This window comes from Corvus moneduloides, chromosome 27, assembly GCF_009650955.1.
Source record: "Corvus moneduloides isolate bCorMon1 chromosome 27, bCorMon1.pri, whole genome shotgun sequence".
Classification (NCBI taxonomy): Eukaryota; Metazoa; Chordata; class Aves; order Passeriformes; family Corvidae; genus Corvus; species Corvus moneduloides.
Window position 1 is genome coordinate 4,064,432 of NC_045502.1, and position 13,483 is coordinate 4,077,914.

Sequence of the window (13,483 nt, forward strand, 5' to 3'; positions counted from 1 at the left end):
AGTTACTTGATTGGAAAGGGAAGAGTGAAAGAAGAATTGCAAAATATTCCCTTATCCAAACAATTAACACCACAGAAGTCTGATCATGTCCTAGTGCAGAAAACAGCTGCTGGGAGCTCCAGTAACAGAAACAAATCCAAATGCCTCACAGGTCTGGACCAATATCACAGTGCCGGGATGCTTCACTGGTTAATTTTAACTGCATGGAGGCCGTGTTTTGGGAGCTATTTGCAGCTGAATACCCTGAAAAAGCACAAAATGAGCAGCCAGAGCAGGCTGGTCCCTGCGTGTGGAACCCAAAACCGCTCCAGTGCCCAGAGCACAGCTCCCCCTCCTTGGTTTGCCGTGTTCAGCTGCTGCAGTCACGATGTCAAAATATTCCTTAAGTGCCACTTGTTGCTCTGATGGAGTTTACAGAGAGATCTAAAAATCCGGAGCTCACCCTCTCTGCATGTGTAGAGAACATCAATTAATTGGATCTTTCCTGTAGTAAGGGACACTGGGTACTTCAAAAGCTGGACAGAAATCCCAAATTGGTTTTGTAAGAAAAAACATTATAAAATTTTACATCCCAAACTGCGTTGTTTAACTGCAGATAAAGTTTGTTTCCCCAATCACAAGGAAATAAAATTACAGAATATGAAGATCCATCATTAAATTTAATTTGTGCAAAGTGCAGCAAGGACTGGAAATGCCTGAAAAAACAGCTAATACGTGATATTACAGGAATTTGGGGAATCTGGTATTCTTCACCTCTAAACTCATATTTGAATTGGGCACTGTATGTTGGAATTACGTCTATTAATACTTAATGGTCCCAATTTTCTCAGCAAGTCGGAGTTACCTGAAGGAGCAGAAAGAGCTGCAGCACTCCTCAGTCCAGTTTTAATGAGCTCATCAGGGATTTAAGGCTCAGTTGTTGAGAATTGCACTGTGATGTCTTACTCGGCCACTGAGTGTCCCTAAATTGTAATTTCATCATTTACTATCGCCGTGGTCTCAAGCTCTCAGCATTGGAATAAAGGCCCCGTTTCTGGAGCTTGGTTTCTCACTCAGCCTGCATGAAATGAAGCTGAGTTTCTCTCTGAGCTCCTGTTGTGGGGTTTTTTTTCCAAATGAGCATTTCCATATCGTTGTCTCAGTAATTAAGGTTAACTGAACCCACGTCTCATCAGAGACACAGCTCTGGGAGCAAGGCAGGAATCCACATGAGCAGGTGAAGCATGACATTTTTAGTAGGAGAGGAGTTAATCTGGGGAGTCCCCTCCTTCCCTCGTTCATCCATTTCTCCTGGAAGCTGCGGTTGTCCGCGCTGGGCAGGGGGCTGTGGTTTGATTTCAGCCTGGGAGAACGCTCGGGGTGAACTCTGTGCTCTGCAGGCACTCTGCTGGGCAATAAATGGGATTTTTGATAGTTCTGGGCAGAAATGCTCCATTCAGGGCTCCTGGGGAGGAATTGTTGGGTCATTCATTGAGCGGCACAGCAGTGTCCCCAGGAGAAGGGGCAGGGCAGGGTCGTCACTGGTGTCGCTTTGGACACTGTGGGGCTGTGCTGGAGCTGCTGGGTGGTCCCTGAGGGATGGAGCCTCCTCTTGCCTCTGTTCCTGCTTCTGGATCTCCCCTGGCAGCGATCACAGCCCCTGATCCATCCAGGACAGCCCCTGGCTCTCATTTCCTTGGTACCTTTATACATAAATCTAAAATAATCCCAGGAGGGCAGTGATTCACGGCTCATTCCCCATTCCCCGTGTGTGGAACCGGCTCTGGCTAAAAACAGGGATCTGTGGGAGGGGAAGTTCCTTTTGTGCTGGGAATTGTCCTGGTGCAATCGGAAAGTGGCGATTCCAGCCCCCCAGTCCCCGTTTTCCAGGCTGTAATTCCCTCCTGGCAGGGGCTGATGGTGGAGTTTGATGCTCAGCAAGGTCACTGTGCTCGGGAGAAGTTTGAGACTCCTCACACACCCCGTGCTGGGGGATTTTTAGTTTCAGATCCATCTGTTTGGGATGCTGGAGAATCCTTTTCCTTTTAAAGATTTATATTGCTTGCATGCTGCTCAAAGAAAAAAAAATCTAGATTGTTAAATAAATGTATGAACGGGTAAAAGATTCTTCAAGTTCGTAACCCCCTTAATATTTAATAAATGCAATATATCATTTTTATAAATATGTATAGCTCAGATATAAATAAATTTAGGATCCAGAAGGGATTACAGTGGGATGCACATTCATCTCTGTGGCACAGGAAGGGCCAGGAATGTTTTATCAACAAATTAATCCTCGCTGGGGAAAATAAATGCCCTCCCCTGCTGCAGCCTGGGACAGGGTGGTTGGTGGAAATTCCTTTAATGAATTCCATGGGACTGGAAGTGCAGCCCTGCATGGAGCTCCAGAGTAATTCTGGCAGAGTCAGAGGAGAACGAAGGCTGGAATTTGTGGGTAAAGGTGGGATAATTTAAACTTCTCTCTATTTTACAGGAATAAAGGTGTGAGTGAGTGGTGCCTCTGCCAGGGGCACAGGGATTGAGCAAGGACTTGGGAGCTTTGGGAGAGGAGACTGGAAAGAAGGAGAAGGGAGGACTGGGAAAATGGCCTCACTCAGGGGCAGAAAAGCCTTTCCAGAGGAGCAGTTCTGTGTGTGCCAGAGCAGCCACAGCCCCATTCCGGTGACACCCGGGGCCTCTGTTGGTGCCACTCTCAGGCGGGCTCTGTGTGAGGAGCGATTTGGGTGACAACGTTGGTGCTGCTGGTGGTGAGAAGCTGGGGCGAAAAGGGGCTGTGGGGGAAAAAGTGCCAGAAATGGGAGTCCTGGGGGGACAGAGCTTTTCTGCTCCATGAGGGACCCTGGGTGTGCTCCTGGCGGGGAGAGGAGGAGCTGGCCAAGCCTTGGCTTCCCTTCCAGGGACAGAGGAGAGTCCAGGCTGTGGCAGGGGCTGCTCCCAGCTCGTCTGTCCCTCTCAGACAGCCCCAGCCCTGATTCCAGGCAGTGTTTGTCCCCTTCCCTTCCCCACAGTCACTTCCAGGCTGGCTCTTGAGCCACAGGGAATGGAGGGAATGTCCCCAGGTGTGCTCAATCCATGGTCCCAGCTGGAGGAGCCCAGGTGCAGAGGTGGAGGTCTCGAGTGGCAGCCCCAGTGGGTGTGTCACCCTGTGCACTCGGCGGGAGAAATGAGATTTTTAACACTCAGATAAGCGGGGTTCGTTTGCGCCTGAAGATTCCCAGCACGCTGCTTGCGCCTGATGATATCCCAGATTTATTTCCACAACTTATTGCACATTCATTTTTTGGAGTTTCCATTGCGAAAAATTGCCGGGAGGGATGGATTTTGTCTTCCTCAGCTGGCAGAACAATTTTCCACCTGTCGCCCAAATATTTGATGGGAAGGATTATGGCAGAGCCGCTGGAAGTTTATACTTTATATCCATGGGAAGTGGGAGGGTCTGGAGAAGTTAATGCAGATATCAGGGGCTGGATTGCCGAGGTGGAGCTGCAGCACTTGTGAGTCCCAGCGTGGGCTGGGAACTGGGGAGAGACTGACGGAAGCACAGGAATGAGCTGGGCTGGGTGCTGGGGTTTTACAGAATCCCTGGCTCCCCACCAGGGCTCCATGGACGTGCTGGGTTTATTGGGAGTTCACTGATTTACTGAGGGTTCATTGATTTCTTACGGGGTTCATGGGTTTATTGAATGTTCATTGGTTTATTGAGGGTTCACCGATTTACTGAGGGTTCGTTGGTTTATTGAGGGTTCATTGATTAATTGAGGGTTCATTAATTTATTGAGGGTTTATTGATTAATTGGGGGTTCATTAAGTTATTGAGGATTTATTGATTAATTGAGGTGTTCATTGGTTTATTGAGGGTTCACTGATTCATTGAGGGGTTCATTGGTTGTTGATAGTTCATTGATTAATTGAGGGCTTTTTGATTAATTGAGGGCCTCATTGGTTTATTGAGGAGTTCATTGGTTTATTGAGGGTTCACTGATATATTGAGGGTTTATTGATTTATTATGGGGTTCATTGATTTATTGAGGGTTCACTGACTTACTGAGAGTTCACTGATTTATTGAAGGATTCACTGATATATTGAGGGGTGTTCCTTGTAGGGAAAATGTCACTATGCAGTAAAAAATCCACTGTATTATTGGGCAAAGGCATTTAAAGTTCATTAATGAAACCAAATCTGGCTTTTTGCTGTACAGCAGCCAGGAAAAAAAATCAAGAATCCTGCTAAAAGCATTAAAGAACTAGGAATAAATGGAGATGAGCAAGCTGGTGTGGTGGAAGATTCCCTGCCCGTGGCAGGGGTGGAATGGGATGAGCTGGGAGGTCCCGGTGGAGTGGGGCTCCTCAGGATTTGGTTCTGTGTCTCCCAGTCTCTCCTGTGGCTCTCCTGTGCTCAGTCCTTGCTAAATACCCTGTCCTGGGGCGCCAGCAAATCCCTGAGCCAGGGGAAACAACAAAGGCTTTAAAGGATTCCACGTGGGCAACAAAATCTGCCATTTCCATCAATTTCTGAGCGACTTCCAAAAAACACACTTTGCGTGGGGGCCGGGGTCATCTGATTAAGCAAATGTAGGCAAATCTCACCGAGTTGCTTCTCTGACTGAATAATGACTCAAATTTCATCATGGAAACCGTTCCAGGCAGGAGGAAATTCTCTATTCTGGAACAGGCTTTTTATTTTTCCATCCCCTGACTTCCCTGGCAAGCTGAGCACACGAGGGAAAGGCACTTGACTTTATTTGGTGCTGGAGGAAATCCTGGCCCCAGGGGGTTAAAGTCCAGCAGGAATCAGAGGTGTTGGATACATGGAAGGGGAGGAATGTGAATATTTGGAATATTGGCCATCTCCAGTTGTGTTTCTGCTCCTGAATGGGCCTGTCCCAAGGAGGGGTTGGGATGTTCAGCTGGGAAAAGACTTTTTCCTTCTGGATTGGGGGCAGAAAACGTCCAAACCAGCAGGAAATAACCCAGTGCTGCTGCCAGGATTTGTAAATTCAGGAGGCTTGGGAAGAGGAGGCCAAGGGAGAGGAATTCCTGAGCAGGACAAGGAGGTTGGAGGGAACTGGGATCGGTTTTATGTGGGAATGGCCCCTGAATGGAGGAATCGCTTCAGGGCAGTCAGAGAAATCAAGAAAAACCCAAACCCCCAGGCAGAGAGGGAAAGCAGCTCCCTCTGCTCCCGGGGCTGCAGGGTCAGAGAGGGAGGAAGTCAGCCCCGTCTGGGACTTTTAGAGCTCTGTTTTTCTGGTACCACCAAAGTGTAAAACGGGTTGTGTTTAGAAACCTGGGAAAAGTCCTTGCACAATTTATTGTTGGATTTGTTTGCATTTATCATTATTCACGTGGCTTGTTAGGGGCGCCTCTAACTTTTGGGGGTTTTTTAATATAGAAAGATAATGCTGCCGACTTTAAATAATTCATAATTTGAAAAAAAAAGTTCAGAACTCATAGTTTTTCATTGGTTTAAACATCTCATTTTAACATCTAAATTACCCTAATCAGTTTTGAAATATTGACTCATCCCTGTCTGCTGCTGTCCACATTTCCTAATATGCTCTGACAACAGCAGTGTGTTTATTCCAGAGAAGAATTTAATGTTTGTTCCTGACTTTTTTTTCCCCCCTCCTTTCTTTTTCATTTCTATTATTGTCATAAAAAGATTTAAAGTCCCTTTTGGCCTCGTGTGCAGAGCATAAAACACAAAACCCTTCCTGAAAGGTAATTTTCCAGGAATGAAAAGCACAAGAATTGTGTGTCAGGCTTTGCTCCTCTGTCATTTGCTGCTGCTACAAAACAGCTTTTTTTGTGTAGCTCCGAAGGGCCTGAATCCCAAAACCTGACAAGGAAAACCTCGGGGATTTGCAGTCAGCCCCTGGGAAAGTTCCAGCAGCTTCCAGGGGAATTTGAATTCGAGTGAGGGCACAGCAAAGGTGATCACAGAGGGAGAGGCATTAAGGTAAAATTCTGAGTATTAAGGGCACTTTGGGAGAGGCTTTGCTCTGCTCAGCAGCTCCTGCAGGTAAATGGGTAAAATGTTATTTATTCGGGAATGTTGTGCTGATTCCACCTGGAGCATGAACGTCCCGCAGAAAGCAATGCCTGGCTGAGGCTGCTGGGGACGGGAAGCCATTCCTGCTTGTGTGTGCTGGGGCCTTGGCTGGCTGGATTTTCAAAGGAAAACGATGAAGATGCTCCTGGATTTACCTGGTCATGTGAAAGGATTTCCTTGGGAAGGAGCCATTCCCAGCCCCAAAAGCTCCCTGACACCCCACAAAAAGCCAGACCACACAATCCAGACAAGACCTGCTGGGAAAAATTCACCCTGGATTTCAGTGGGGCTGGGATTTCCTCCTCCGTGCCTTGCCCTAAATAGCAAATTCAATGGAATGGCGCAGGGTCAGGGGAAATTCTCCAGCTGGGTGATCCTTGTGGTCTCAGCTGCTGCTCTCCCTGCGCACGGGGGGTGCTGCTGCCTTGTGGAGCCTTGACGGGAGCCTGAGATTTCCCAAGCCCCTCTGAAATCTCATCGTGACGTTTTTTGTTATTTCCCGTAAAGCTGGGATTTAATAAAGCCTGCAGGGACGCAGCGTTACTGGAGATTGACAGGATGGAAATGGGCGTCAGCGTTCAGGAGTAGAGCGCTGAAAGTTCTGATAATATTTTATAAAGCACCCCGAGAAGGGGTTTAAAGCACGGAACTCGTTTGAAGGTGGCTGTGATTTCCCAGCACAGCTCGGGGAGTGTTTGCACACACAGAGCTCCGTGCTGAGGGACAGCTACCTGGATTTAACAGAAATAAAACAACGTTCTCATCATTCTGTCATCTCCCAGACACGGGAAGGGTTCAGTTTTCCTTCACAGCACCACAACTTCCCTCTCATCTGCCTTAATTTCATTGCTTTGGGTTCAGTCAGATCTCTCGTGCCCTCAGCTACTTCCTCTCTGATCCCGGGCTCCCTTCATCCTCACACGTCTCCTCTGTTATCCAGACTGGGTGTGCTCAGTGCTCTCTGATCTTTCTTCAGAAATCAATCCCCTTCCCACTTAGATTTGTTGCTTTCCTCTGAATTTTCGCCAAAAACCGACGGAGTACTGAAATAAATTCCAGCATTGCTGGAGATCAATGGGAATTTCCCAGGTTTGACAGGAGCAACGAGGATTTGACTGGATGGGAGTTGTTAGAAAGGCAGAGCCTCTCTTCCAGAGCCTCTGGAGTTCAGGAACTGAGGCACCCAGGCTCATCCCCTGCTGGAGGAATGCCCTTGGCCCCGGATGGCAGCTGAGGATCAGAATTCTGAGAGGATGTGTAGAAGTGGTGAAAACTTCTACGTTCACATTCTGCAGCTTCTGAACCCTCAGTTCCCCACCTGTGGGGCAGTTTTGGGATGGTATTGATGCTGTTTTGTGTTTGACAGTCCTTACACTTCAGTTATTTGATTTCTTTCCTCTGTGTGTGTGTCCTTGCAAAGCCCAGCCTGGCAGCCGCTGAGCTCTGCGGGTGCTCCCGGGGTAAAACCGATCTTAAATAAGACCCAAAGTGGATTTTTCACTCCAGCAACAAAACGAGACGGTGGAAAAAGCCACGAAAAATGTGAATTTTCCTGTCGATGCCTTTCAGGAAATGAGAACAGCGAATCCCTGCCCGAGTCCATCCCCTCCGCCCCGGGGACTCTGCCCCATTTCCTGGAGGAGCCGGACGATTCCTACATCATCAAGAGCAACCCCATCGTGCTGCGCTGCAGGGCCGTGCCTGCCATGCAGATCTTCTTCAAGTGCAACGGGGAGTGGGTGCACCAGAATGAGCACGTGTCCCACGAGAGCCTGGACGAGGCCACAGGTGAGCCAGGAGTCATGTCCGGGATAGATCCCTAACCCTGACCCTAACCCTAACCCTGACCCTAACCCTGACCCTAATCCTGACCCTGACCCTAATCCTGACCCTGACCCTAACCCTGACCACGCCAGGGAGCTCTGCAGGGAACTGGGGTTCCTCTGTTTCAATTTGTAGCAGGAGCTGGAAATCGGGAAACTGCAGTTCTTATGGGATTCCTGCTGGGTTGAGCCCCGGAGTTGCCCCCAGCCAGGGCAGGAACTGGGGTGGGAATAACCCAACCAGGAGAGATCCACCGTGTCCAGCGCGTGTGGAAGAGAAGAAAATGAGAAGGGAGAGATTTGGGAGTGGTCAGATGTGATCAGCTGCAAGCAGTGCCTGTATCTTTTGTCATTTAGCAGCATCCTGATAACTATTGCACACCAATTTAATGCTGTGCTCCACAATGCTGGGTGTTATTGCTTTTCTCCCCTCTCCAATCCCAGCATTGCTAGGCAACCCCCAGCCTTGGCAGGAGCTCTGTGTGTACAACACCTTCTCCAGCAACACAAGAAATCCCTTTTTTAGAGGCAAAAATGCCATTTAAAAAGAAGTTGCACCTCCTAAAGTAGTGCTTGGCATTCTTTTGAAGTGACACATTCTGAAGAAATTTCGTATTAGAGGGGTTTTTTTTATAAATGCTAATCTGAATGAATTTTAATTTTTTACAGTTACCTTTTCAGAAATAATTTAATAGGCATAACCTTTACTTCTAAAGGCCCTGCTGAATCAATATGGGAGAAATGTCATCCCTAAAAGCTTTCCTTCCATATGGTTACAGAAAATCTCTCTGTGAGTGCTGCAATTACGTTTTCTAAGCTTTGGGTTAATAACAGAATAAACCAAGATTGGTAACAGGAGCTTAAGGTTGAGGTTTGAGACTCAGAGGACCAGGGTTGGGATCACGGAATGGTTCGGGTTGGGAGAAACCTTAAAATCCACCCAGTTCCAGCCCTTGCCACGGGCAGGGACACGTCCCCTGGCCACACAAACGCTGCAGGGTCGGGTTTATTAGCCCAGGGGTGGAGGTGCCCCAAAGGTCAGGACCCCAAAAACCAGCGTGGTGCAGGCAGGGCAGGGTCCAGGTGTTCCCAAAGTGCCAGAGTGGGCCTCAGAATGGGCACAAAAATGCAGGGAGAGGCAGCACTGAAGGGAATTCTCTCACCATGATCCATACCCACAGCCAGGAATTAGTTTGGAACTCCTCAGCCTTCAGTGAGCAGCAGCCTGTTGGGGTTTTTGGCATTAATGTGTAATGCCCTCGTTTCTGGAGTCCAGTCTGGGGCACAACCGAGTCTGTCCCCAAGCACAGCGCAGGTCCCGCTGCCCTGGGGGCTCCAGCTGGGAACAACTGCACCGGGATTTGTGCCAAAAATTGGGCTTTTGGTTAAAGGGGGGGTTCCAGGGCCTCACTGCACTGAAGGGCTCCATGCCTCTCCATCCTTCCAGTGCTTGTGTGGGATCAAAATTCCAAGAGGATGTGAGGAAGTGGTGAAAAATAGCAACCAGAACCCCAGACCGGAGCAGATTTGGTGCTGGATGAAGGGAATGTGTCTGAGCACCTGTGTGGGTTCCTGGCAGAGGGGCTGCAGTGCCACTCGGGGGTGTCCCAAGGCAGGGTGTGCCCTGTCACCCTGATGAGCACTGAGCCCCATTTTTCATAATTTTGGTTTTATGGCAGGGGAATAAAAACCAGAGAGCAGCCCAGGAGTGTCTGTGAGCCCGTGGAGCAGCAGCAGGAGAGGGAGGGTTTTGTAGGACACTGCTGCTGTCTGGGAACGTCTGGAAGGCTTTGCCTGAAGTGTCCCTGTGGTGGTTTTGCTGCCCTGCCTCTGCTTTTCCTGTTTATTCCCAAACGTGGCAGAGCAGGGACTTTGTTCTCATCAAGGGAGAGCCGAGCTCGTGGACGCTGCTGTGATGGAAGTGTGATAAGTGAGGGGCTGGTGAATCCCCTCGGCTGCATTTCCTGCACACTGCCCTGGGCACTCCAGAACCTGCACAGGTATTTCAGGTCGGGGTTTCAGCAGAGGCTCGCAGAGTTTGCTTGTCTGATAACTGGAAGGATTACAGCAATAACTGCTGTCAGTGTTTTTCTCATTTAAACAAATAAAGCTGACAAATGCTGAAGTTCTCTGCAGTTCTGTTATGTTTAGTACACGGAGAGCAATTATTCATCTGCTGCCATCGTCGGTCTGCGTGCAGCTCGAGCATCCAGCAGAGCCCATTAGCATATCAGTGCCACAGCCAGCACTTGATATTCTGCACGGCTCTACTGTAAAACAAAAGATGATGGTTCTAATTTGCACAATAATTTAAAGGATTGGGCTCGCAGTGCTTATTAGAGTTATTGGAGTCGCAGGTAAAATGTTGCTGTTGTTTATGAGGTGCCTGGTTTTATTTGCACGGATTTTTCACCCGTTGTCACTCCCCATGAACGATTTTCCCGGCGTTTCTCGGGGTGCAGAGGGCAGGTGGATGTGTTTGCTGGTGAAATACAGGGGTGATAAATGAAGAATATTCCTCTCCTCCCAATAGGTTTGCTTTCTGTCGTTGTTCCTAAAACAAATGAAAATAGATGCACTTTCTCCATAAACAAGGCATTACTTCCCCCAAACACCCCAGGTTCTCCAGAGGTCCCGTCCAACCCCAGCAATTCCGAGATTCTGCAGTTTTGGATGCATTTATTTTGTCTATGGGTAAATTGGGAGGCCTTTAAGAGGATCTGAATTCCTACCTGGCCCGTTCTCAAAACGCTGAACTGCCAGCTTCCCCAAACCGTGTGCTCTTTGTTTGCCACATTAAATACAGGCTGATTTATAGATTAATTAAACGCCATGTCAATGAAAGGAAGAGCCAGGCTGGAGAATATTCCGCCTTAATAAATCTGGAGCTGTAAATGCCTGAATTCACTGACGCCTGCTCAGAAATTTGCAGCACCCAGGAGCCAAGAAATGGCTTCAGCTTCTCCAAAATTCATCATCAAGTGATGATTTTTTGCTTGGTGTCAGAATCCTGTTGTTGTGAGCAGGGGCTGTGCTGGGGGAGCTCCCACACCTCTGCTTCTCTTTGCTGCTTCCCAAAATCCTCAGAGCAGCTCAGGAGCAGAGGGAGCAGGACCTGGGTGTGTGAGTGGGGTCAGCACAGCTCGGGCTAATCCAGGGAGGGTTTTCCCCTGGGGAAGCTGCTCCTTGGAGGTGGGAATGGCTGGTGGGATCCCAAACCCTCAGCCAGGGCAGCCCTGCTCTGTCAGCAGCACCCAGATCCTCTCTGAGGGAACTCACTGGAGCTTCTCTTACCTTAAACCTGAACGGATCTCTCAGCAAAACATTTTTGTGCCAGAATCCAAGGATTTATGGCTGGCAGAGCTGGGATGGTTTTGTTGAGGGGGTGCATTTTCCTGGCAGGGTCTCTGGCAGAGCCTTTGTTCCTCCGGGTTTGTTGTCACCGTGTCAGAAAATAAAGGGAGGCTTTGTAAACAGCTTTGTTGAAAACAGCACCAACACGGGGAAAACAAAATGTAAATAAAAGCAGCCAGGTAAACTGTGTTTGTTTGTTGCAGGGGGAATAAATATTTGAGGGGCTGAAGGGATTCTTGAGACAACTTGGGGAGCTGTCAAGGGTCTGTCCCTGTCTTTGAGTTTCATTGTAAGCCAGGCTTAATGAAAAGGAGTAAAAATCCCCTTTGCCTGTTGCTGGAAAAGTATCAAATATTCTGTATTTTTTATAGTATTTAAAGCTTGTCTGAGTTTCCCCTCTCTGGAGCATCCCCAGTGAACCCCGTCCCCGCTCTTGCCAGAGGAGCACATTGACTTCCCAGTCCTTTGAGGAGCGGATGCCCAGCTGTTAATGATGCCTGAGATTAAGTGGAAGCCAATTTTTATGGAGTTCAGGTTTAGAATTCTTGCTGCTTTATAAACTCCACAGGCATGAAATACGGTGAGATTGGGTTTGCCTCCATTTCCAGTGGAGGGGAAATAACTGTCTGGGGACTGCACCGGAGGAGAGAGGAGGAAGAACAAGGAGGGATTGTTTTCTATTTTCATTTAACGTTTTCCTGACTCTCTCAAATGGTTCCCAGTGCCTCTGAACCCGGGTTTGGATTGGATTTCCTCTCCCAAGGCTGTCATGCCGAGGTGGCTGCAGGTCTGGGGAATATCCCAGGGGTGCAACACCAAAGGCGTGTGAGGCTTCTGGAGGTCTGCAATTTACCTTCAGGCTCCGTCTGAGGGAAATGCTCCTGCTCTGAAGGGCCACGGTGCTCAAGGGAGGTTTTCAAGGGCACGGAGATGTCAGACTGAAAGACATTTTTATTGTGTATGATTGAATTCCAGACAAACATCCTGGGCGAAGGAGGCACCAGAGATGGGGATTCTGAGGGAGGTGTTGAGTGTTGCAAAGACCCCAGCGTCACTCGTGGGACTCAGTGCATTATGACCTGCTCATCTTACAGAGTTTAATTAGTGGCAGTTCGTTATTGTGCGAGTAATTACAGCTTTGCCCTGATGGAAAACCTTGTTTTGTTGATTAAAAGGACAGGTTTGGGTCCCCTCGGCCTCACCCCCGTGCCTGTCCCTGCTGATCCTCTGCCTCTCCCCGCTCAGGGCTGAAGGTCCGGGAGGTTTCCATCAATGTGACGAGGCAGCAGGTGGAGGATTTCCATGGCCCGGAGGATTACTGGTGCCAGTGCGTGGCCTGGAGCCACCTGGGCACCTCCAAGAGCAGGAAGGCGTCCGTGCGCATCGCTTGTGAGTAAATCCCGCTTTTCTGGGGGGTTAAGGGGTGGGAAGGCTGGGTTTGGGGTTAAATATCCATGGAGGTGGTCAGGCACCTCTGTCTGTACAAACCCTCCCCATGGGATGCAGGAACATCCCAGGAAGCCGCAGGTGTCAGCAGAGGAAAAAATATCCCTCCTTTCTTGGGACAAAGCCATCCCAAAGAGAGCCGAGGCTGCCACGGGAACCCTGGCATTCCTGCAGGGCACTGAGCTGGTGTTGGCGAGAACAAATGATGGAGCTGCTGTCCATGGAGACATTTAGGGATGGGGGATGATCTTCCACTTGTGACATCCTTGATGTGCTGTGGCATCGTCACTCAGCACCCACAGACCCTGCTGGGAGCTGCAAAAGGGGGAAATGCACCAAATGCCCCCAGAGGGACAGCAGAGACACAACCCCAAACACAGCTGTCACCGTCCAAGCCTCAGGCCGTTCTTGGAATCAGACCTGGGGTGTTCTCCTGACAGAACCAGAGCCTGACACCAGCAGGGAATTCAAGGATTGCTTCCCCCAGTCTGTGGTGAGCCCTTTCCCGTTAACCCCCAGCTCAGGTCTCCCCTTTGCAGTCCTGGGAAGCCTGCAAGGACCTGGGAGAAATGTTCCCTGGGAGAGGAGGGCTGGAGCACAGGAGAAGCCCTGAAGGGAGACTTTCCAGGGAGTGTTCCAGCACTTCTTGACAATATAAAATGGTGTCTTCTAACAGGATAAACATTAACGGGATAAAACAAACATTTGTCAGAAGTAAAAGGACGGTGTAAGGAAACCTTCATTTCATTAATGGCGGATTTTTTTTGTTGGCTGATTCAGTCTGAATGTCTAAATACGTGTAAATTCA

The 13,483-nt window shown here is 49.0% G+C and overlaps 1 protein-coding gene across 2 annotated transcripts in view; it reads left to right on the forward strand.

The window, feature by feature from the left end:
- UNC5D (unc-5 netrin receptor D) overlaps positions 1–13,483 on the forward strand; it is an 88,968-nt gene that overhangs the window by 29,852 nt on the left and 45,633 nt on the right. For both annotated transcript variants that reach the window (XM_032091946.1, XM_032091947.1), the window contains exons 2-3: positions 7,622–7,840; positions 12,475–12,618. In XM_032091946.1, coding sequence (XP_031947837.1) covers positions 7,622–7,840; positions 12,475–12,618 — 363 coding nt within the window. The remainder of the gene's footprint in view (positions 1–7,621; positions 7,841–12,474; positions 12,619–13,483) is intronic.